At 38.0% G+C, this 26,795-nt stretch overlaps 1 protein-coding gene across 3 annotated transcripts in view; it reads left to right on the top strand.

Annotated features, from left to right (window-relative positions):
- LOC126416110 (ATPase family AAA domain-containing protein 2-like) overlaps positions 1–26,795 on the top strand; it is a 233,383-nt gene that overhangs the window by 190,483 nt on the left and 16,105 nt on the right. For 2 of the 3 annotated variants that reach the window (XM_050083621.1, XM_050083620.1), the window contains exons 23-24: positions 10,218–10,385; positions 15,761–15,939. In XM_050083621.1, the coding sequence (XP_049939578.1) occupies positions 10,218–10,385; positions 15,761–15,939 (347 nt within the window). The remainder of the gene's footprint in view (positions 1–10,217; positions 10,386–15,760; positions 15,940–26,795) is intronic. The other variant, XM_050083622.1, reaches the window with a different exon arrangement.

The raw sequence follows: 26,795 nt of genomic DNA, 5'->3' as shown, positions 1-26,795 counted from the left end.
GTGGTATATTATACCATCAAAAAATGAGGCTATGTGAAGTAAAGATTGCAATATAAAATGACTGTATATAAATGTGTTCTCCTTTCTATGAGAGATAAATATGAGATTAATAAAAGGTTGGAGGAAGGTGAATCTGCTACCAAGTTAACTAAGTTGTGAAACTATGAAGCTCTTCGTGAACATAGAGCTAAATGATGCTGTTTACAAGGGGTTTATGCAGAAAAGATCCCAAGGAGAACCTGTCCCTGGTTCCATTCTGTGTGAAAATATTATTCAATTTAATGAAGGTCTTTGGAAGGCCATCGAACTGTAAAGCAAACATAGGCTGGTTAAAATGTTTTAAGTCAAGACATGGCATTCATGAGCTTCAAATACAAGGAGGAAAATTGTCTACTGATTCTTCGGCTGCCGATTCTTTCAAAGTCAAAATAAGGAACGCATGGGGGGAAGCATATGCTTTTGAAAATATTTACAATGCTGAATGTGAAGACGACGGTTCCTGGAGATTTACTATGACTGTGAATTTGTAATCATAAAATGTTTAAATAAAAACTGCATGAAGTAAGTTAATATTGTATAAACTCCAAGAACCCGTTTTACTTCCAGAAACTTCAAAAGCGAACCTCTATATGAGAAGTTTTCCAATTCTGTTAAAATTCTGGTGATAAAATCTGTTGATAGTGAAAATGGTTAAATACTCTGAGGCTAATTTGATAAATAAGGACACAGTGTACAGAAATTTTGTTTGCCAGCAACAGTTAAACCCAGATAAATTTCCATCTAAACATGAATGGATGGAAATATTACATCAAGTGGCACGTAAACAAAGATTGTGTATTTTGACAGCTGTTATATTCAAAGTTCTCTCTAATATGTTAACTTGAACTAATGGTGAATAAGCTACATCCTTGTAATTGGTCGGTGTAAATAATGTTAACTTGAACTAATGGTGAATAAGCTACATCCTTGTAATTGGTCGGTGTAAATAACTTCAATGGCAGATGCCTCAACTTACATGTCTGGCCACATTTCATAGTAGAAAAAACAAATTCTCCCGCCTAAACGACTGTATATACACGTCGAAGCACACCTTTCCATAAGACACATGCAACGAATAGTACAAATACACTGAAAAATAAAAACATATAAATGACGGCAATACCTACATTAGTGGTGAGGCCAACAATCACTGAAGGTGAACTGTCTTTACAATATATTATTTTTATTTATGGAGAGAAACATTAAGAGATGGTTTATTACAAAGCAAAAGAAATTAAATTTTATAAGATTGTGTCGACGACGGTAGAAGCAGTTTGAAGTTGCTGATATGAATCTTTCCTTACATCCTGTTTGTGCTGGTGGTGGTATTAAGTTGTATAGCTTCGATTTGTCATAAGCCGGAACAATGTAACTGTTCATGCAGCACTTAAAGGTCGTATTTGTTCAGCTGCAACTTTCACACATGATACTTTGGCACAGTCCACACATTGTGTTTAAATTAACATTTCATTTGCTATAATTTGCCAGTTGCAAAATTAGACAGTCAGTCTGCTGCTAATATTCATGGTTCACGATAACGATGTTCCCGCAAAAAAAAGTCACTTACATAGCAACATAGTTCACAGTGTCCACATTGGTGGTTAGTGTTTTAGCATGTGTCATATTTTGTTGTCAAGAGAAATTGAGCAATATTAAATTCACGTTTTATGTAATGCAGTTCAATTCTAAACCGATGACAATACTGTCTGTTCATGAGTGCATTGTTACTGCCACAAGCATTATTCTGCAAAAACCAACAGCATTCATGTAATGCAGTGTCCATTTAGAATGTCCATCATAAAGTCAAATTTCAAACCGTATCTAACACATAAAAGTCCCGTATTAATATCGCATTAAACGCACACCATTATTTCACACAAAACTTGCTTTCGTACTGCCATGTTCACACGCCATCCGCGACTGACTGCCACACTGTTCGACCTGACAACTGTCAATACCTCTCTTGCTCCACAGTTCTTACAAAACTTCTGCCTATTGCATCCTGTTTCACATAATACATTTAATAAAACTATCTGAAAGATCATCAGAAAAAAATCCAAGTTTTTGCATAAGGAACTCGTATAGAGAACAGCATAGTAAACATAGTCACACTTCATGTTCTACACTATATAACCAAATGAAAAATATTCTGCCATCAGAAATATATCTGTGAAATACAAGGTAGTAAAAGAAAGGAAATAAAATTATATCTCGTTATTAGTCGTTGCATCACATGACGAAACTGTGCTCAATTGGAGAGCTTTGCCAAGAAAAACTTGCTTTACATTGTGTCCAGCAGCACCCACCTGGTCCTGAAATAAGTAAGAATCTTGTTACTTCTTAATTTTGTACTAAGGCTACTGGTAGCCACCATTTGCCTATACATATCATTCATAAAAGTAACAAACTGCATTGCTTCAAACATGTTAATATGTCTGCGATGCTTATTGTTCAAATCTCACAGAAGAGTGCGCAGATGGATAGTATGATTTTCATGGAGTAGTTTCTGTACCCTCTGTAAAAGCTTATCAATTGCAAAATGGAGAAAACATTACTGTTTGTTGATGGTGCACCAACTCATCCATCATTTGATATCTTAAACGATAGGGACTAGTTAAAAGAAGTAACATTTCTTCCACCTTGTGTAATCTCCTAATCACAGCCCATTGGTCACATCGTTATTATTTTATTCTGCAAACCACCATGAGGTGCGTAGCAGAGGGCACATCCCATTGTACCAGCATCTATAAATCATAAAAATATTGATTTTTGAAAGATAAGTTCTACATGATTGTAGCAGCATGGAAGATTGTAAAGGAATATAATTTGGAAATAAAATCCTGGAATAAAATTTTGGTTCTGGTGGGAAGTTCTCCCAAGTCAATTGAAAATAGCGAACAGAATGATATGTCCAAAATGCTCATTGTGCTAAAAGAACTCAATAGCCCTGAACATAAGAAGAAGATTACATTCAAGGATGGGTGAGTGTTGACGATGCAGATCCAGAGCACCAAATCATGCAGGATAGCGAAATTGTAAAACTCACCACTGATAAAGCTGACACCACTAGCATCGCATCAACTAATGGTCCAATGAAGGTGAAAATGTATCAGCTGCTTCTGAACCATTTACAGTTTAGATACTGTACTGCAGTGGTTTGAAGCACAAGGTGAAAGCTACCAGTGTTGGATATTTCTCCTTAAAGAAGTGTGTGATTTAGCTGCTCAAAAGTGAGTAGACCTGCTTAGACAGACCAAATTTAAGTATTTTTTAAGAAAAGTCTATAATATGTGCATGCAAAATGCATATGTATTACTTATTTTTTTATTTACTCAGCAGCACTATGTACATTCCAACAGTACTTATGCTTCTAATAGTAAAAGAAATTTGTGTTATTATCAGTATATATCGCTTTTATTGGAAAAAGTATACAGATTGACTATCTGAATAAACTGGTTTTGTGAACACCGGTTTCCCAGTTAGTTTGGATAATCGACACTCTACTGTACAAAAAAAAAAACAAGTCTCTAGGAAAATACCAAAATTAAAATCAAACATTAATGTTATCAAAATGCAGGCCTACGACAAAACTATTTTGTTGTTCAGTGGGTTAACAAAATTTGAATGTTATGTGGGCAGAGTACTATGAAAGTTATTGATATGCCTTTAATGGTGTTTAATTAATTAATTGTAATTGGAATATCATCTTTTATATGAAACTCATCAGAAGTGAGATATTTTGTCCTCTGGCTTCGGCTGAAGTTCATAAATTGCTTCAAAAGGCTTTTCTAAATTGTGTTAAAAATTAGAGAGCAGTGTTCTCATATCAGGATTTGAGGATTAGTTGATGGAATCCATCCACCTCAAAACCTATTAAGTCACTGCAAATAAGAGATGGTTCTGACTTCCAATACATGTTAGTAAAGCTTGGGTTGTTTCTAAATGACAAACAAAGCTGAAAATAAACACTTTGTTCACATACCTGAATGTACAAATTATGTGACATTGACACTTGCATCAAAATACTCCAAATTATTTAATGATGGCAGTAAAACAAACTGAGTCAATGTGAATTAAGTGATAATGTGCAATCAGTATGGATATTGATGAATAAATATGGATATTTGAAACACATGACAAATGCTGATCCAAGTGAATATAGTTAAAAAGATCAGTATTGAAAGGGGCAGACAATTTCAAGCAATTTTATGTAGTTATGTTGCATCAGAACCAACTTTTGTTGCATATCATGGCGAACAAAGCAGTTTTCATCTGAAGCAATCAGTTTGGAATGGATTGTGTGTAGTTGGAACACAGTTTATAAACACTCGACTGGCTGTAATGCAGAGACCGTAGGAGCTCACAGGCGGTCCGTGAGGTTGATGACGGCGGAGTTCACAGCTAACTTAAAGAATATTAGAGCATAGCAAAGTTGCCTTAAATATATACACTGCGGTGCTACAGGCAGACTCGCATTGGTGGACGGCTCCGCATGATACGCTTGCGGCTTTGATGGTGCCCCTCATCTGATTGAGTTGTGACTAGTGTACGAAGCCCAATTATCTCTGGCTGTCCATGTCAGTACTCGGACTGGGGAGAATCTGAATCATTGTCGGATACTAAAGATTGATTGGTCACAATCGATTTCGGATTTGTGGAAAGCACACAGAATTTCTTTGGTTTCTGTGAAAGATCACTTGACAATATTCTGCTACAGTAGTCACTGAAGGCATCATGCATTGTTCTCTTGGCAGTCAAACATGTATCATTTCACTATCTGTAGCCCTACACTTTGTCTTACACCTATTATTCAGTAATCTCTGTTTCTTTAGAAGTTTCTTTACGGTGACTGTTTACAATTGAGGTTTCCTCCATTTATAAACTGTTTACTGGGAACATATCTATCCAGCGCGTGGTCAACTATTCTTTTAAGCTTGAGCCATAGTTCCTCTATGTGCTTTTGCCGTGTGCTGAAAGTTTAAAATTCCTCACTGATATCTTTCTTCTTACTTTAGTTGTCATTTATACTTTGGTAATCATTGTTGCCACAAGCACATCATGGTCACCGATACCAGTTTCAATGTGGATATCTTGAAAGAGGTCAGATCATTTTTTGCCATTAGATCCAGTATATTTTCATCATAAATGGGGTTCCTAACTATCTGTTTTAGGTAGTTTTCAGAGGGCATTTAGTAATGTTTCACAGGATGTTGTAATTTAATTTCTATATGCTTTGATGGCTTTTAATAAACTGACGTCAAAACGAAAGAGAAATAACTCTAATAATGCTATGAACAGTGTAATGCAATTTAATTTAGCCCTGTGCAGATCAGGAATCAGCAGACTAGCTCAGTACTCAGCGTGGTTATGGGATTATAAATAATTAATTGTCTCTCTCTTGAATCATCACAGATATTCCTCGACATATATCAAAAGCACAGTTAAAACTCATGTGCTTATAGCACCAGATAATATTTCGTAGATCAGTTCAGTGTGAGGTAATAAAACCCGTAACTCCAGATAGTGGTTCCATCTCGAATACCAATATAAGATCTTTTGCGGATGAAATCTTATACTAGAACTAGAATCCTGTGACCAGGCCTTTCTGCCCGGGATGTTATCTCGCAACCTTGAGAAATTCAGAAAGTGAAATATATTAAATTATTCATAGTGGCCGCATAGCTCGTGGCGTCTGAAAGAAAGTTTAGTGTCCTAATCGGCGCCACGTCTCGAAGAAGAGCTGAAAAAAATTACTATCTATTTCTAGTATGGCACCTAACAATGGTCAATGTTTCGTTAAGGCCATGTCTACTCAGGACACTAAAAGTTTAGCTTTACAAATCATTACGTACCTTACACAAATTTTAAGTCATGAACAACTATATTTTAGTTTCGTTTACAACTTACATAGACTGTTACAGCAAGATGAACCTCAAACAATCGTTCTTTCCTCTTCAAGAACATAAAAAAAAAAGGGTCCATGGAATATATTGCAACACAGTGCATTTGATTACTCTTTGGTGCACAGTGCCAACTATTCATACAATAACTATCATCACATGGCACTTTTAAATTGCAAATTCATGACCACCCCAGGAGATACAGTACAATGTCTTATCATAGTTTTAATGTAGTAGGGTGTTAGATCCCAGCACCTGCATAGTTGACAGTTGCTGGATGGTCGTTTGTGCATGTTAACACACTGCAATACATCTCTTCAACGCATCCCACACACACTTAGCGGGATTTTAAGTTGTGGGACGGGCAGGTCAGTCCATTTGCCAAATATTCTCTTTTTATCAATAGCTGCTCCTCCTGTGCATTTCGATGAAGTCACACATTGTTATTGAGATTAGTATGCCCATGTAGCGTTATACCTCTTCACTCCATAATACCTGGACCACCAAAACAAGTTCGACAGTGTTCCTAGGTGCATCACATTCTCCCACATCTAGCCATATGAGAGTATGTCCACTATTGTCGTACATGATCATTCTGGTCATGCAGGTGTACGATTGAAGTTTCATTGAGCTATGTTACTTGGCAATGACACGTCATGCAAAAGTTACTTTCTCATGTCTGTGGCACAGTCTGTTGATGAAAACCTTTGTTTTCTGTCATCTATGCGAGGAGGGTGCCACTTACGCTATAAAACTTGTTTGCAAAGGAGAATTTTGTGGTTTATGTAATCAGTGGCTTCAGCAAGGTGACAAAGCAACCAGGTAATATTTATTTGGCTCTGCCACCACTTCATTTTTGAGATTTTCTATTGCTTTCTGTGTATAGTATCCTTTAAAAAATCGAAACTGAGAGTCAGTTAACAAGTTCTGCTCATTTAAATATCTGTCTCTCACTCATATTGTTGTTGCTGGGTCGATTACGGAAACAGGGCACATGTTAACTGTCATCACTTCCTTAAGGTAAGAACCACTATACATTGACCTAATGTCAAGTTGTCATTGCTAACTTACCCTTGAATTCTCTCGTTACACATCTTCTCTGCCAAATCCTGTTGCAGACGATAAATAGTTTGCATAGTGTATTGACAAAATTTTGCTGTAACAAGCCAGTAATACAAATATTATTTATTTTTGCCAGTTACAACTTGCCACTTCAAAATATAACCCACAAGTACATAAATATCTTCCTACAACACCTTGGGGACTCTTGAGTGTCTCCTGTAACTGTGATCAACTTCAGAGAGTTATGGTGTTATACAGATCTAAATGAGCAAAACAACTTCAGTGTTAGGTATATGATACAATGTGTCATCACAGTACCATGATTAAGTGTGGACCAAATGTTGGAATATCCTAAAGTAACTTGAACAGAACAACACTGAGAATGTATTTTGAAGGAATAGCTTTAGTTTACAGTATTCAGTACTGCAGTGAGACAGACAAGTTGGACCCAAGTTTATTGGGTATGTATTGTTTATAATGTGGAGGAAGCTATGTAGGCCACACAGTTACTGAAGATTGTTCTCTGCATTAAGTGAATATCTAAGAAAGTAACAAATTTTCTGTATAGAAACCTTCTTCAGCAATAGGCATACATGTTGTGAAAAATAACTTGAGGTATGACTCATGAAGTACAGGAGTTCTGTAATTCAAGAAGCTACTGAAATATCAGTGTGTCCAAGCAGTGTTAACAACGAAAAAGTATTTGCAATCAGAAGTGTAGGATAAAAGGTACTAAGAGATATGCTATTGAGGACACTATTCTCAATCAAAATCAGTGGTGCCAAGTGTAATTCCTGCTCCCCATTTCTGTTTGATTCTTAGTCCTGAAGAAAGCTGTATATCACTGGTCCATTGTATTTAAATGAGAGAGTGAAGGCAAAATTGTAATTTAAATTTGATTTTATGGTATTTCAGTAACCTCCATAACTGTTAACACTGGACATATAAGTCTAGTTGGGTATGTCATAGCTGTCAGGAATTATACTGAATTTGAGCAAAAGAATGTAATTCTTGAAACTTAGCAATTTTTATCTAAAATAACATAGCTTTGCATTCAAAGACATATCATAATCTGGTTCAGATTTATTGGTGACAACTTCATGAACTGGACCCATGCTAATGATGGTCTGTGGTGCTGCCTTAGAGCCCCAATCGCTATTCCAAAATCCTATTCACACGGCTCTTTCTTGTCTCAGGTTTACAGGCACTCAGTATAAAGTTCACCTAGTCCATAAACAGAATTTTTGTGTATAGAAAATATTTTTATATTACATGAACTAAACAACACTTTGTCACAAGTTTCTGTCACTGTTGGGCAACCTGTATACCAACAAAGAACTTATACTAAATATATTAAACCATCACACAACCAGTGTAATGGTATGGTGTGAACATACTGAGTAGGCAAGATGAACCTGACACAAATAAAAATTATTACTGCAGACTATGTCAGATTTTCAAGTTTTCATATCTTCGTCGCATATTTTTAAATTGATAGATAAATTTATCTCGTGTATTTCCATCTTTGCTATGCATGTTGCCTGATGATGATCTGACAGATGGAAACTGGAAGCAAGTAAAGGTTTGTTTACTATAAATTCATGGTGTAATTTTTGAATGACATTTTCAATTATTTACGAACTGTGAAGCACCACCTGCATAAAATTTATTGAGAATTTGTGCCAATTTTTGCTGAGGCAAGAACAAGTTTCCCCACATATTGCCCAGGTTATGGGAAAATCTACCAATCTTTCCCCAAGCCTTCAGATAAAAATCCTACCGTTATCCTCCATTACCCAGCCACACTACATAATATTCTAGTACATTCTTGCTGGTAGTCTTACAAACCAAGTGTTAATCCTTTGAAGACAAGCCAAGGTCAATACCTATCCCAACCAACATTCCTCCCATCTGTCTCCTTCCACAGCAGATCTGTTAAGAACATTTTCTATCCATATCATGCCTGCCCAGTCCCCCCAACCCCCGCGTGTCCAGTCTCCGCCCCCCCAGCCCCCACCTGTCCAGTCTCCGCCCCCCCCAGCCCCCGCCTGTCCAGTCTCCGCCCCCACCTGACGAGTCTCCGCCCTCAGCCCCCCCCCGCCTGACGAGTCTCCGCCCCCAGCCCCCCCCCCGCCTGACGAGTCTCCGCCCCCAGCCCCCCCCGCCTGACGAGTCTCCGCCCCCAGCCCCCCCCCCGCCTGACGAGTCTCCGCCCCCAGCCCCCCCCCCCCCCTCCGCCTGACGAGTCTCCGCCACCCAGGCCCCGCCTGACGAGTCTCCGCCCCCCAGGCCCCGCCTGACGAGTCTCCGCCGCCCAGGCTCCGCCTGTCCTGTCTGCCTCCCCACCACCACCACCACCACCACCACCAGCAGACCCCCACCTCCCCAGTTCCCTGTCTCCCCAGTCTCCCCCCCCCCTCCCCCGATCCACTCTTCCAGTCTCACTCTACCCACGCCCGCAGCTATCTAGTCTCATGCCTTCCCTCACTGCCTGGCCAGTTGATCCGAAATAAGCTTAGTGTTATCATTCATTCATCTGTGGTGATAAGTTGCCTCTCATCACTTTTGTTTCTTGTTGCAATCTTGAGTTTCAATTCTTGTAGCATTTTTAAACATCATTTTGCATCACATGCAAATGTGCTTTTGATTTGAATAATAAGTGTGTGTAGTATCATTATAATTTTTATGCTAGGAGTGCTTTTCTAAACTCATATACTTTTATATCAGCTGGCAGTTGTTAAGTTGCAGTAGCCACCAATACCATAATTAATTTGAATCTTCTCCTCTATTAATTGTCTCTTAAGACCTCTGTAACTTCCATTTTCATTATCATATCGTTCTTATTTGTGTACTCTTGGGTCATGCAAGTCACTTCAAATGCTTATCTATTTCACATTCTTGCCGTATTGTTGGTGGAACAGCAACCAATACAATACTGAAAAAGAAATTTTTTACTGTATATTAGCAGTATTTTGCTTACTGGCTACTGATTTGACACACCTACTTGGGAAACAAGCGTGATGACTGCTTACCAGAGGGTTGACCTGAGGATTGTACTGTGTACTGAAATCAGTAGCTAGTAGGCAAAGTAAATAAATTGTGACTACTGACTGAAACATATAGTTTTCACGTATCTGTTTATTTTTGGTGTTCTGATTCCCTTAAATTTCTCCTTTGTCATTCAGTAAATCTTGAATCTTATATTTATTTCAACAGATTGTGCCTCAGTAACAAAATTAGCAGAGTCAGCTCTATATAGTGTCTGTCAGACCAACATGGATGCACATGCCGATGAGACATTGATCAACTACGATAATGGGAGTCAAGATGATGCAGATGCAGGTCATGAATTGGATATTTCTGCTGATCAGGAGCAATTGAATGGTAAAATTCTTCTCCTCCTCCTCTCCTCTCTCTCTCTCTCTCTCTCTCTCTCTCTCTCTCTCTCTCTGGTTTGATGAGAGTAAAGCATGCTTGCCAATATTGGTCATGTGATATTACACTAGCAGTATTTAGCTACTTTGGTTAGATATTTATGATTGTGGGTGTATCGATTCTTGAAATGTAGTAGAATGCAAAACCATACTAATTCAAATCTGTCATTTTACCTTATATTTTTCTCAGTTGTTGCCTACATGTCAAATCACATAATTTCATAAAAGCAGATTTTTTGTGGGTAGCAAGCAATTACCTAATTTGATAATTTAATCACTGGATACAGCTGAAAATCCAAGAACTTTTTATTCTTTGTATGTAGGAAGTTAATATCATATTCCAGTTAAATTACTTACCACGTTGTCATGGTTCATGGTATGTACCAACTAGAATAAAACACACACATCATATTGTCAGTGTTGTTTGGGACATACCATACAGAATGAAACAATATTCCACATTTTGTTGTTGTCATGGTAGCTGTACACTCACTGTTCAGCAGAGTTTGACAGCTTACTGATTTTGAGCATTAGCATTCCCACTAGCCCAGGGTCCGACTCGCAAGCAGAGCAGTTGCATATAGTGGGGTGCAAGGGAGATGTGCGCACATGCTGTTGTTGTGCCATGTGAGCCAATATTTACATTTAGTGATTTTGCTGTTTCCAAGTGACCATTATTATATGTAAAATTTAACTTTTCCTAGTTGTCTGTTCGTGCTATTTAACAGTGATGTTGCTGTTAGCCGTCTACATCACGGGTGTATCTGAATATCTACTGTCATTGGCTGGCGAGATCACGTGACAAGAGCTGGATTGGCGTACAAAAGCACTTTTCAGTCTAGATCTCAGTGCTTTGGAAACCAACATGCCGTGTTTGGTGGAATTCGAATCTATATTAATATGAATACGAAAATATGGAGTGTAAATGTTGCTGCACATCAAAGATCTTTCCAAAACTTGTTTTGCTGAGTTTTTTTCGTTCTCTGCAGTGCTGGAAAGTTCAACACTGGTGTATAAAACCTTCACCATTCAACGGATTGATATTTTTACAGCTCTGAGGGAAAGTATTCTGTCACTTATCATTGAAAAAGTGTATTTTTCACCTTGGAGGGAATGTATTTTTGCGTGATAAAAAATGCTCCCCCCCCCCCCCCCCCCCCCCCCCCCTTCCTCACCCCCGTTTATACACCTTGGTCTACATACACCTCCCCACTTCCTACACTGTGTTGTGACCATTGAGGTTTAGGGGGTACAGTTCTCAATGCTTGCCATCTGGCTTTGGAGCACATTGTCTGTGAAGCTCCGCATTAAAGTGTAAAATGATCAGTTTCTTGTATTGGCTTAAGTACAGTAATAACATTATTTTCATCCACCTTTCACAACTCTCTCATATGTATTTTTAAAAATTGCAGGTCTTTTTTTTTTTTTTTTTTTTAAATACATGTGAAAGAAAGTAACAAGCTTTAACTAGAGTGTAATTTAATTTTATTTGCAAATGTACTGTTTCCACCAAATTTAGTGTGTTTGAGTGCCAGATGGACATGCAGACATATATGGTTTTAACACTGCATTGTGTTCGTTGGTGTACATATTGTATATACTTCTTATTGTTGCTTTCGCAGTACTAAATCACACCTGGGGATGTTTTCAGACATATCTTCCACAATATCAAACAGTGGTTGAGATCTTAAACTTCTGCCTTTGTGGTATTTGTTTTTGAGTTTCCACAAACAAGATTGCTTCTTGACACTAATCAGTGATGGGGAAGGACAGTGGTATCACAAAGTTAGAGTGACTTTAACTTTTGGGCATTGCTAAAAGAGGTTGTCACTCGAGTGGTGCCACAGGAATTTGGGTGTTCCTGTGTTCCCACATGCAGCTTTGATGGTGCTACTCGAGTTGCAGCCAAATGGCGACACAGTAGTGTGTGGAAACCTGGCTTTATTCTCTCTCCCTCACCACCTACTTTGCTCCACCCACCTACTCTGCACAGCACCTCCACCAAGTTATTAGTTTCCCCTACCTATTTGTTTGAATGGGTGTCCTTACTAATTCATTCTAATCTTGTTCCCCCAACCTCTTCGATCTGCTAATCTCTTGTTTTGAAAATTAGTTTCATTTGAAACATAATTCTGTGTTGCTTTGTGGTGTTCCATCATTGCTTAACAAATACTGACTAGATCTTTATTTACTTCACAAACACCTTCCAATCGTTTCATGAATATTCACATCTCTCACTTAATCTTGTATTATCATCCACAAATTGACCCTTATTTGATGATCACACCTGCAATTCAATGAAAATGAGACTTGTAAACAGCAGTGCTTTAACCCTTTCGTGGGCAAAATTATTGAGCAATTTTTTTTAATGAATGGAGAGCAGATAGTAGTTAACAGATAGGTATATTTATCATACAGAATATCAAATTTGCTCCAACTGTGAAAGTGAGGTCACACAACAAGGTGGGAAGTATTCCTCCCACTGCCCTTCCTTGGAGTTAAATGACAAAAACAACTTTTTCAATATATGTCATATTTATTTGACAAATTTACTTCTCTTGTTACGATGATTGTTCGCAATTACTTGTCATGAAATTTTCTGAAACATGGGACTATGCAAAGTTGTATTTGACAATATGTACAAACACAGCGAGTGCTCATTTCCGCAGCTTTGGTACTACAACGACGGCACCTCCAGTAGGTTTCTCGTAAAATGGGTTGATGCTCCCCTACAGCCACATGACGAACATCTTCAGGTACTTTACCCCTCTTTGCCAGAAAGACAGGTTTTTGTCCACGCCTTTTTCGGGATAAGAAGCCAACGATCAATTGTCTAGCTAGATGGATCCTGCATGTGAGCTGTTCACGCTGTCCATTTTCTCTTTTACTTATTTTCTACGGGGAAAAACTGTTCACTACAGCAACGTCCACCAGGAAATAAAATAATCTGTGCCACCATTTTACAGAACGTCTGCCAATAGCATACTTTCTCGTAATTGATCAAACTTATCGACACCACCTATTGTTTCCTTGTATTCTGCCACAACTTTGGGCCAAGAAATCTCTGTACTGGTATTATCCTTGTTTCCCCTTTTCACTGTGGCTGTTTCTCTTGGGTCATGAATTTTACTGCAGAAATGGCTCCTTTTGTTTCAAACTGGAATTCTCCTCGTTCCAATTTTACGCTTTCCTTCATAAATTTGCATAAATCTTTCCTGTTGGTCTTCACTGTTGCAACGTCCATACACACGCTTCTTCAAAAGTGTTGACAGCAATTTCATGGTGGTGAAGAATCTGTCAAATGCAACTACATTATTTTTATTATTTATTTCCTTTATTAGATCCACTACAACCCTTTCACCCAATGTCAAGTCGCTATCTGCCTATACTTGCCTGTGTTAACGTAAAAGTTCATTATATATCCAGTGAGTGAATCTGACAAGCACCACACTATGTAGCCTCATTTCACCAGCTTCATTGGCATATACTGTTCCATAGATGATCGTCCTTTGAAAGGAATCATCGATTCGTCCACTGACATAAATGATGAGGGCTCACAATTACTCTTACAGCTCTGCAAAAGCTTTTCAATCGATGGCCGTAATTTATGCATTTGCCATGTTCTGGATGATTTCTTGGCTTTGCAGTTTCGTTGTTATTACAGTGAACATTCTCTACAATCTTTTTAAATCATTTACTTGTCATTACATTAGAAATTGGCTCTACTTTAAGCATAGGATCTGAACTCAAGAAGTTAGAGAGAGCAGGAAGTTGATGAATTCCCATTAGAAAAAGACATCCTATTTAAGCTCTCATTTCTTGAGTAGTTCTGTCCACCCAGATTTTTGATGGATATCTTCTACCACAAGTTTGTTTCATTTACAATGAGAGTGAAAACATCATTATCAAAGAACTTAGAAAAATAAGTGAGCTGCCGATCATTGGCACTACAGAGAAATTTTGGTTTTCCTTCCATTAGTGTTTCAAAGTTGTTCTTTACATTGTTGAAGAAAGAACAGTCGCCGTTCCATTCTTCTTCACTTTCACTGTCCAACGTATCACTACTGGCAACAGTCGGAAGCATAAATGATTCATTGTCGTGTTCATCACCATAAATGTCTTGTTCCACAGAAACATGCCTTGAAGCACTGGTTACAGTGTTATCTAGAACATTCAGTTCATCTGCAGCACCTTCATCTAATTCAGTTTCTGAATCACATTCATCAGGTAATGACAATAATACATTGTAAATTTTGTCAACATGTTTGGGATTGCTGAGGTCTAGGGAATGAGACATCTGAAAGGAAAGAAATGCCAAGAAATAGAGAACTGGAGAGTGTAAAAAATACTATGACAGATTCAATGGAAGCAAGCACTTGGTTTGGTATGGTAAATTTGACATTCTTTAGTAACATAATGATTTGTGCATTATTTCTGAAACCCACTAAGTCAAAAATGTCAAATAAATGTGGTAAAATGTAGAAATATCCGTTCTAGAGCCATAAAACAATGAGCTACCAAAGAGGCGGTGGGAAGGATACTTCCCACCAACAAAATCAAATACTACAAGTAAAGCCCACAAGTAATGTAAGTAAAACACATTTTACAACAAACAGGGAACACCAAATAATAAGACACCATAGCAAAAATCAAAAGTATTTACGTTATACTATAGCTTTTAGGAAAAAATCACAAAATGTCACACAAACAGCACTGAAAGGCTCCTCTACATAGCAACAGTCAGCTATACAATGCCTCTGCGTGAAGGTACAGCAAAAACGGGGGGAACTTCTGATTGGAAGTAGTACCCTATACTGTTTACTAGGTGGTAGCACCATACAGAGGTGGGAACTGTGAAACCCATAGGACTAGGAGCAAGTTCATTGTAGTGGGAAGCATGTTTCCCATAGCTCACAAAAGGGTTAAGAATTGCCATTCCTTTAGCGTTAAACATTCTGTTTCGTGCAAACTTTATGTGTATGACAAACGTTTCGGTTTGGACATCGATTCCATTCATGAATACGTAAGTTGTTGCCCCTCTGCTTTACTTCTCACAATTACTCCACCAACAAATTTTGTAAAAATATTGCCTGCAAACCAACTGGACTTGGTCCAGAACTCTTAGAATCAACATCATTTGCTACAGCAACAAAAAAATTAGTTTGCTCACAGTACTGTTCTAGGTCTGGATGCTTCAGTAATAATTTCTGGAAGAACGTTTTCTTACATAAAATATTTTCAGTTTCACATTCTTATTTTCTCATTGTTTTTGTCAAAGTTGTGTGTGATTATATATTTTTTTAAAGTATTACTTTTACGTTACAGACACAGTATGTGAGAGGAATCCTTTGACATTGGACAAGGATAGATTAGAATCATTACTACATAAAGCAGTACTAATAACTGAGCATTGTGCTGCAGAAACATTGCTTGAGCTGTATGCTCAACTGCGGAAATGTGTATTGAAATATAGCAATCAATGGGACAGAAGACAGCTACCTCAGGTCAGTATTGTGACTGTTACCATTCTTTTATCCACTAAAAAGTCATGGTAAAAACACGTGTTTAGCAGAAGCTGTTGAGTTACATTAGTGAAAATTACAGGAAGTGCTTCTATGTAATTTGAGCATATTTTTTTGGAAAAGAACCACTTTGCACAATAACTGAACTGCGGAAGGTGTAATAATAAACTTTGTAAGTCACAGATGGGCTGTAAGATTAGATTAGATTAGATTAGATTTACTTTCATTCCAATTGATCCGTAGTGAGGAGGTCCTCCAGGATGTGGAACATGTCAGAAAAACAACAATACATGACAAATATTTAAACTAAAACAAATAAGCTAATGTACCATTCCACAGGTCCCAAGTGGAATGATCGTCATGAGACACATCGTAATGAGACACAATTCTCAGTTAGGTTTAGACATGTTGCTCTGCTCTGTGTGTGGGGGGGTTAAGGACAAGAATTCTTCTAAAAGTATTTCTGCAGAACCCGCTTGAATGGTGTATTGGATGTCTTCTTTATTCCTATGTACTTTGCCATATACAAGAAATACATTTTGTAGAATACTATCCTTTTACCTGTGGCTTCGACAATGTACACACATGATACATGTATTGCACGCATCTCCTCCTGCCGGCTCTGCGCATCTACTCCTGCTCACTCCTCTGTCCATCTCCTCCTGCTCACTCTCTCTTATGTTTGGCCAGTGAGGTTGTTAATATCCTCAGACTACCTTAGAATAACCAGCGAGGTATAAACAGCAATAAAAGCCTCTCCCTTGTAAAGGCTGAAGAGAAATATGTTACATGGAAATAATTTAAATGTTATCTTCCAATTTATTCAAAGTGTTACTTCCTGTGATGATTTATGAATGTGGCTAAAGTGTTGCTATAAACGCAAACTGATGGACAAACAAAATAGTAGTGACAAAAAACTAATAGAGTGCAATGGAATGGCAAGAATTTAATTTGTACATTGTACTTTACAAAATGTCAGAATAAGCAGTAATTACCGTATTTACCCATTTATAAGATGAAGTTTTTTCCCCAAATTCATCATTCGAGAAATACCGGTTTCCCTTATATTCACAGATTAAACTATTGCTGCCGGGGTCAACATTTTTACATTATTTTGTAGGATATGTAGGATTAGTCTTTCATTTATAGGAGTCGTCTTACATTTAGAGATGAAGTTTGGCTACCGAGGTCACATGCAGATTTATTTTGAAGAATTCATTAGGGCAGGGCTTGGCAAACAATACTCTCATTCAAACAGGTTCAGTATTTCCTTCTATGTCAAAGCACTTGACATAGTATCGATGTTGCTTGAACAATCAAGTGACACTGACTTGCACGCAGTTACTGGAAGAGATATCTGAGAAACTATGAACTACCCATGACAACAGTCTATTACCCTGATTACAATTTGACAATTTTGTGAAACCTAGAAGGAGACAGCATTAAATTCTATCAACTTACAAACTATCGTCGTATATGAACAGGTTTGATATAATGTTCTCATACATGTATGGATACCGAATACAAACATTACTGCCACTTTTTAAGTAAAGGTAACATTCAAAAATGGAACTGTTGTCCTTCAAAAAACACTAGTTGGTTAGAAACCCAGACCAATATTTTATTTGGTAATGAGAGACTGTAATGATTTACTAAGTGAATTGCAAATGATATTATGAAAAGAAAAGGTGCTACTCACCATATAGTGGAGATGCGTAGTCACAGGTAGGCACAACAAAAAGACTGTCACGAATGAGCTTTCGGCCAGCAAGGCCTTCATCAAAACTAGATGACACACACACATGCACAAGCAACTCACACGACTGCAGTCTCTGGCAACTGAAGCCACACTGCAAGCGGTAGCACCAGCGTGGTGGGGAGTCACCACTCCCATCGTGCACTGGTGCTGCTGCTCACATTGTGGCTTCAGTTGCCAGAGAGAGAGAAAGTGAGTGTGTGTGTGTGTGTGTGTGTGTGTGTGTGTGTGTGTGTGCGCACGCGCGCGCACTCACTCTATTTTTGATGAAGGCCTTGCTGGGTGAAACCTTATTTGTGACAGTCTTTTTGTTGTGCCTACCTGCGAGTACACATCTCCACTGTATGGTGAGTAGCAACTTTCCTTTTCATAACATTGTTACAGTCCACCCTGGTTTTTCCATTGTTTGAATTTCAAATGAGTAACTCATTTGCCGTTCACATTTTAGAATACTGGGTAAAGACGTTATCAGCTTAGAATATGATGGTGACATTCAATTGAAATAAGAAGGAAAATTAATCCAGAATGAAGTGTCTAACAAAGGAAATAAATCATATTAAACTGACCATAACTGTTATTGCAAGAATAAATTACAGCAACAAGATCCGTTGTGGAGATAGTACCAACAGACGACGTCACTAGATCGCAAGTTGAGCAAAAGTTTGAGAATGGAACTGAATCATAATTGTGATCTTTCATTTATGTATTAGTTGGTGTTATTACATATGACCTGCACACCAGAAGATATTGCAGTCTGTTTTTAATACTTGCTCAAGCTCAGTACTGTGGAAGGGGAACAGTGACATCAGCTTGGCTGTGAACTATGATGAGTGCGGGAAGGGGTGCGAGCAGCAAATTTGATCATGTTGCCAACCATGGGAATCTACACAGTGAATTTTGGCTTTTTATTAACATCTACCCTTTGTAAACTGTAATTTGTCTGAATCCATTTGTAGTTGGAATCGAACTGACTGTAACATTAGACGAATACTCAACAATAGTATTCATAGAATGAAATTCACTTTGCAGCAGAGTGTGCACTGATATGAAACTTCCTGGCAGATTAAAACTGTGTACCGGGCCGAGACTCAAACTCGGGACCTTTGCCTTTCGCGAACAAGTGCTCTACCAACTGAGCTACCCAAGCACAACTCATGCCCCGTCCTCACAGCTTTAATTCCGCCAGTACAGTAGGAGACATGGTACTGGCGGAATTAAAGGTGTGAGGACGGGGCATGAGTTGGGCTTGGGTAGCTCAATTGGTAGAGCACTTGCCCACGAAAGGCAAAGGTCCCTAGTTCGAGTCTCGGCCCGGCACACAGTTTTAATCTGCCAGAAAGTTTCATATCAGCGCACACTCTGCTGCAGAGTGAAAATTTCATTCTGGAAACGTCCCTTAGGCTGTGGCTAAGCCATGTCTCCGCAATATCCTTTCTTCCAGGAGTGCCAGTTCTGCAAGGTATGCAGGAGAGCTTCTGCAAAGTTTGGAAGGTAGTAGATGAGGTACTGGCAGAATTGAGTGCCAGTTCTGCAAGGTATGCAGGAGAGCTTCTGCAAAGTTTGGAAGGTAGGAGATGAGGTACTGGCAGAATTAAAGCTGTGAGGACGGGGCATGAGTCGTGCTTGAGTAGCTCAATTGGTAGAGCACTTTCCTATGAAGGCAAAGTTCCCGAGTTCAAGTCTCGGCTCGGCACACAGTTTTAATCTGCCAGGAAGTTTTTTAATAGTATTCATTTCTGCAGGATATAGTTAAAGTCTGGAGAGGGGTCAGTGGTGTAATTACATGTTTCTTCTTGCAATGCTGTCGACGGTCGCCCTGACGTATGACGGAAATGAAAGGGCATGTGTCAGCTGGTTCTATACAGCCAATGAGAGAGCAGCAGGCAAGAAAATATGTTCAGAAGCAAGAGACATTGTAATATTCTCACCTCAGTATAGAAGTGAAATCCGATATGTATTTGGAAAATGCAGTTGTGTTGTCAGGTCCCACTGTAACAACAATCTCAGAAATAGCAACATATTCAGAAGAAACAGTCAAATATTTGTGACAGCAAAGATATAAATTTCACAGCTGTGTGATTAGGATGATGATGATGATGATGATGATGATGATTGTGGTTAAAAATATTGAAACTACATACTACAGGATTAGTAAGCGTATAAGGTAGAAAACGGTACAAAAATTAATGTAAACCATTACTATTTGTTATTTTATTTCTCCTAGTATTATTAAAGCGTAGACAACTAATAAGTGGCATACATATAGAATAGGTATAATATTAACTTTTTCGCAGATACTTTATGTCTATAAAATAGTTCATAATTTTCATTAGTCAGGATAGGTTAAAAATAAATTTTTCTCAAGGAGCCTCTTAAAAAAAGGGGGTCGTTTTTTACTCTGGTAAATGTGGTACGCAATGAAATACAGTGATAACTAAGATACAGTTTTATTATTATTATTATTATTATTATTATTATTATTATTATTATTATTATTCTTTCGATTTCGGCCATCTTTGGACCACGTTCAACAATTCACTTGCCCGGCTTTTTGATCTTTTTTTTCTCTCTTCCCAATATTTCCTCATCATTTTCGAGTGGTTCCTCCTCCGCTCTTCCGACCATTTCCTGTTATTATTCTTTAGTTTCGTTTCTTCTGGAAAACACTTAATTTCGTTCACTATTTGTCTAAACTTTTCCCTGTCCCTGATTGACTCACGGGTGACATTAAAATAGGCCAAATCCTTTTTCACCATCTGTATCCATTTATTGTTGGTTTTTTCGTTCCTGTTACTATGTTCAAACACTTTTCTTGTTAGTCTGTTTCCATCCATCCTCGACAGGTGACCATAAAACGTTAGTCTGCGTTTACGCATTGCCTCACTCACTTTCTCAATAGTTTTGTATATTTCCTTATTACTCTTTAGCTTGTACTCTTCTCCAATCTTTCTCGGTCCTAATATTTTTCTCAAAATTTTCCTTTCTTTCTTTTCCATGTTTTCTATTTCCCCCTTTTTGTTAAGAGTTAGGCACTCCGATGCATACAGGCATTCTGGTCTAATGACAGTTTTATAATGTCTTAATTTAGCTTGAATCGAAATGTTTTTTTTGTTATATATGTCTTTGGTTTTTTGAAAAGCAAATTCCATTTTCCTTGCTCTCGCCTGGTTTGCACTCTTGTCTAAACCATTCACTTGAATTATTTCACCTAAATACTTAAATTTTTCTACTCTCTTAATATTGCCGTATTTAGTAATAAGATTTTTCTTGTTATTTCTATGATTAGACACATACACGGTTTTTTCAAATGAAATCTGCAGTCCAGCTCTGGCCGAAACTTCTTGTAGTTTCTCCAGGTAGTTTATTATTATTATTATTGTAACAGATTTGTAATTGAAATTTGTGCCTTTCTTTGCATATGTTCCAGTTGCCTTCCCCATACCTTATTGATATAGTTTTTTCCTCTGTTCTGTGTATAAGCATATTATTTAAGAAAGTGTGGAATTGTATAGTTTCCACTGTCAAGTTGTACATGACATTGTGAACTGAAGATCATGTGACTAGTTACAGTAATGCTCTAGTTACCTGGCAGTGCAAGCATGAAAAGTGATAACGGAAAAAGCCTTCGCGGGCAACGGCAGTGACTTGCTATCGACAAAATTAAATTTACTGGCAATGAGGAGGAGAGATCAGAATGGAACATGCAAACAAAACGTTGAATTGGAGCAAGTTGATGGTCAAGCTGTTATGTCAGGAAACTGGACTGAATGGTGTTATGTTTTAAGTGCCAGCTACTGTGCCCTGGGGAGCCTTCATTCAGGAGGCACCATCTGTGGAAAGCAGACAGATGAATTTACTTACCATCCCTTAAATGTCCTCGATTTACAAAACACCACGCTAACCTATATTCTTACTTTAGAACTGACGCTGCAGCAGGAGCACAAGGAGGCACAGAGCTGAGTTACCATACCCTGCACAGTAAACAAATGTAGTCTTCTGTTAATTCCATTCAATTCACAAAATATTCAGTGTATAGAAAAGGACGTGGCTTCAGTGTGTCCTGTGTGAGCTGCACTATATTTTCATTTTAGTTTAATTTTCCTTACAAATTTTTAGCATCATATAAAAAAGTTTACAATACTTATTTCCTGGTGACATTACCGAATTTTCAACATGTGAAAAACATTTTTGTTATTGAATTTAGGCAAACACAGTATGGAAACAAAATTTTAAGACTGCATTGTACTGTCAACATCTCCAAAGCAGAACTCCTTCAAAGATCACTAACAAAAGATAATTTGAGTTTAGTGTAATACATAACACTTCGCTCACACGTCAAAAACTAAGTGGTCATCTGTTTCATTTCATTATGAGAAACAGAAAACTAGACTTGTAATTAACCTGTTCTTATGTTTTCTGATCTGGCTTTCTACTTACTTTTACCTCATGAACTCCTACCGCCACTACTCTTGTCCTTACCACAGAAGTTTAACAATGTTACTGTCATTAAATAATGATGTGGTGATTTCTTTACTGAAATTATTCTAGAATAGTGTCATTCTGACTCACTTTTTCGATGGAGCACTGCTTATGATGAGCGGCTTTCTTCTAATTTTTGAGGAGACTTTCCCAGCAGATTAGTTACAAAGTGCTTCAATGCAGACAGTGTTCTTTATTATTACTATTATTATTATTATTATTATTATTGCTGGCAGTGCAGCCTTTATTTTGGATATCTATTCTAATTGGTTGAATTGATACTGATAAGGTGGCAGCTTTTGGAAAGATATTAGTTTTTATAAGCTGCCATTTTCTTTCTTTCTTTAAATTATTACTCACTTCAACAGTAAGATGCTGAAGAGCAGCCACTCATATCCTGCTGTTGCTTTGCCACGGTGGGCATGTTAACAATAGAATGGTTGGGGCTGTTGTCAAGAAAAATTACTTACAGTTGTAGACATTATCTCAGTTGACATCGTATGACAATCCTCTGGTGAAGAGTGAGGTCTTACCGTACCACTAAATAACATTTGATGAATTTGCTTCTAACATTTTCCAATATCATAAAGCACACAAAACTAATTGTAGATAAAATATTTCTGCCACAACTATAAGAAATTAAAATAAACAAACTTTCAGCATGAAATGAGTGGTCCACAGGACAACAAGCTGCCTCGTGTGGCGCAAACTGGAATAGTAATAGTTGTGGGGGTGAACATCTGGCAGTGGCTACAGGTATCATGGGATGTGCTGAATGTTGTAAATCCTGCTTGAGCCTCACCTCATTATTTCCTTCATAGCTGTCACTCTTGTAAGTAATTCTGAACCAGTACAAAATGCAAGGTTCCGTTCTAGTATGCTGAGGGATGAGAGTTTTTAGATCAAACCTATTATAATGTAAATTAATGCTGAGGAGTATTTTCAAATGAAAATGCGTGTCTGTGTTTAACTGTTGTGCTGCACGGGGCATTGGCACACAGACGTGTAGCACCGTGACAGTGCTCCAGTTGTAAGTATACCAGATTGTAAGACATTACGACATCTCCTCCCTGTTTTTCATGTGTAAGTGTGATGCCGTCTGTCACCGTGGCCAAGTTTTCAGTGTATTTTGCTGAGTAATACTTTCAATTTCTTTCTAATATTATTAATTTCTTCTTCTTCCTCTTCTAGTTACCATCATCCCCTACTCCTGATTGACTGCTGTGAGTTGCATTCAGACTTGTTACAGTTTTTAGTATGAGCAGTAATCTTGTGACAGCTGAGTTGTTTGCATTACTTGTGCAACTTCCTTCACATTGAATGCCAGTTTCCAATGAAGTGGATTTGGAAGCATAAATCCATGTGATTTTTGTGGTGCAGTTCAAACTGTTACGATTTTAATTTTATAGTTTAATTCTATCAATATTTACTCTCTAAATGTTGCAATGTGTGGTGTTGTAAGGTTAAAATATTAATAATAATAGTTATAAAATAATTCTATTATTAATACAATATTCTAACAATATAATGACACAGATATCCTCTTCTGTATTATGTGAATCCAATTTTTACCTCTGTATGACTATTGCATGTTTTTTAGTGTTTTTGATGCATACAAATGTACCAGGCTTATACATTTTCACACTAGAAAATTGCAAAAAATGTGCAGTTCAGTAAATACACGTAGTTTTTTTTCTGATGTGCACAAGAGCTTGCACTATTGTGGTCAGGTAGCACTGATTTGAAGCTCCAGAAGGCAGTATGTATGCTAGGCGGTATATAAAAAAAAAGTGGTACAAAATAGTTTAGGACTACAGCTGTTTGTGCATATATCCTTGGGTTGGACACAGATCAAATGAAGAGATGGTATGTTGCACAAACTAACTAGTGTAGAAAAGTTTCTTGAAATTACTGCAACCAGTCGTCTTTTGTTACGTTCTTCAATTTCTTTCATTATTCCGTCACCAGTTTCGAACTGCCTAGCAATTCATCATCAGATGGTATAATCCCCCCATGAACCATGGACCTTGCCGTTGGTTGGGAGGCTTGTGTGCCTCAACGATACAGTTGGCTGTACCGTAGGTGCAACCACAACGGAGAGGGGTATCTGTTAAGAGGAAAGACAGACGTGTGGTTCCTGAAGAGGGGCAGCACCCTTTTCAGTAGCTGCAGGGACTGACCTGGCCTTGTAACACCAACCAATACAGCTTTGCTGTGCTGGTACTGCGAACGGCTGAAAGCAAGGGGAAACTACAGCCGTAATTTTTCCCGAGGGCATGCAGCTTTACTGTATGATTAAATGATGATGGCATCCTCTTGGGTAAAATATTCCGGGGGTAAAATAGTCCCCCATTCGGATCTCCGGGCGAGGACTACTCAAGAGGGCGTCGTTATCAGGAGAAAGAAAACTGGCATTCTACGGATCGGAGCGTGGAATGTCAGATCCCTTAATCCAGCGTGGAATGTCAGATCCCTTAATCCGGCAGGTAGGTTAGAAAATTTAAAAAGATAAATGGATCAGTTAAAGTTAGATATAGTGGGAATTAGTGAAGTTTGGTGGCAGGAGGAACAAGACTTTTGATCAGGTGAATACAGGGTTATAAATACAAAATCAAATAGGGGTAATGCAGGAGTAGGTTTAATAATGAATAAAAAAAAAAAAAAATAGGAGTGCAGGTAAGCTACTACAAACAGCATAGTGAATACATTATTGTGGCCAAGATAGACACGAAGCCCATGCCTACTACAGTGGTACAAGTTTATATGCCAACTAGCTCTGCAGATGACGAAGAAATTGATGAAATGTATGATGAGATAAAAGAAATTATTCAGGTAGTGAAGGGAGAAGAAAATTTAATAGTCATGGGTGAATGGAATTCGACAGTAGGAAAAGGAAGAGAAGGAAATGTAGTAGGTGAATACGGATTGGGGCTAAGAAATGAAAGAGGAAGCCGCCTGGTAGAATTTTCCACGGAGCACAACTTAATCATAGTTAACACTTGGTTCAAGAATCATGAAAGAAGTTTGTATACATGGAAGAAGCCTGGAGATACTGACAGGATTCAGACAGATTATATAATGGTAAAGCAGAGATTTAGAAACCAGGTTTTAAATTGTAAGACATTTCCAGGGGCAGATGTGGACTCTGACCACAATCTATTGGTTATGAACTGTAGTTTAAAACTGAAGAAACTGAAAAAAGGTGGGAATTTAAGGATTTGGGACCTGGATAAACTGACTAAACCAGAGGTTGTGCAGAGTTTCAGGGAGAGCATAAGGGAACAATTGAATGGAATGGGGGAAAGAAATATAGTAGAAGACGAATGTGTAGCTTTGAGGAATGAAATAGTGAAGGCAGCAGAGGATCAAGTAGGTAAAAAGACGAGGCCTAGTAGAAATCCTTGGGTAACAGAAGAGATACTGAATTTAATTGATTAAAGGAGAAAATACAAAAATGAAGCAGGCAAAAAGGAATACAAACGTATCAAAAATGAGATCGACAGGAAGTGCAAAATGGCTAAGCAGGGATGGCTAGAGGACAAATGTGAGGATGTAGAGGCTTATCTCACTAGGGGTAAGATAGATACTGCCTACAGGAAAATTAAAGAGACACAATAAAGAGATACAATATCTCCCATTTCATCTTCATCTACATCCTCTACCATTTCCATAATATTGTCCTCAAGTACATCGCCTTTGTGTAGACCCCCTATATACTCCTTCCACCTTTCTGCTTTCCCTTCTTTGCTTAAAACTGGGTTCCCATAAACACTCTTGATATTCGTACAAGTGGTTCTCTTTTCTCCAGAAGTCTCTTTAATTTTCCTGTAGGCAGTATCTATCTTACCCCTAGTGAGATAAGCCTCTACATCCTTACATTTGTCCTCTAGCCATCCCTGCTTAGCCATTTTGCACTTCCTGTTGATCTCATTTTTGAGACGTTTGTATTCCTATTTGCCTGCTTCATTTACTGCATTTTTGTATTTTCTCCTTTCATCAATTAAATTAAGTATCTCTTCTGTTACCCAAGCATTTCTACTCGTCTTTTTACCTACTTGATCCTCTGCTGCCTTCACTCTTTCATCCCTCAGAGCTACCCGTTCTTCATCTACTATATTTCTTTCCCCCATTCCATTCAATTGTTCCCTTATGCTCTCCCTGAAACTCTGCACAACCTCTGGTTTAGTCAGTTTATCCAGGTCCCAAATCCTTAAATTCTCACCTTTTTGCAGTTTCTTCAGTTTTAAACTACAGTTCATAACCAATAGATTGTGGTCAGAGTCCACATCTGCCCCTGGAAATGTCTTACAATTTAAAACCTGGTTTCTAAATCTCTGCTTTACCATTATATAATCTGTCTGAATCCTGTCAGTATCTCCAGGCTTCTTCCATGTATACAAACTTCTTTCATGATTCTTGAACCAAGTGTTAACTATGATTAAGTTGTGCTCCGTGGAAAATTCTACCAGGCGGCTTCCTCTTTAATTTCTTAGCCCCAATCCGTATTCACCTACTACATTTCCTTCTCTTCCTTTTCCTACTGTCGAATTCCATTCACCCATGACTATTAAATTTTCTTCTCCCTTCACTACCTGAATAATTT

Source organism: Schistocerca serialis, chromosome 8 (genome assembly GCF_023864345.2).
Source record: "Schistocerca serialis cubense isolate TAMUIC-IGC-003099 chromosome 8, iqSchSeri2.2, whole genome shotgun sequence".
Lineage (NCBI taxonomy): Eukaryota > Metazoa > Arthropoda > Insecta > Orthoptera > Acrididae > Schistocerca > Schistocerca serialis.
Note: the sequence above shows the minus strand (reverse complement) of the source record. Positions and strands in the feature narration are given on the sequence as shown.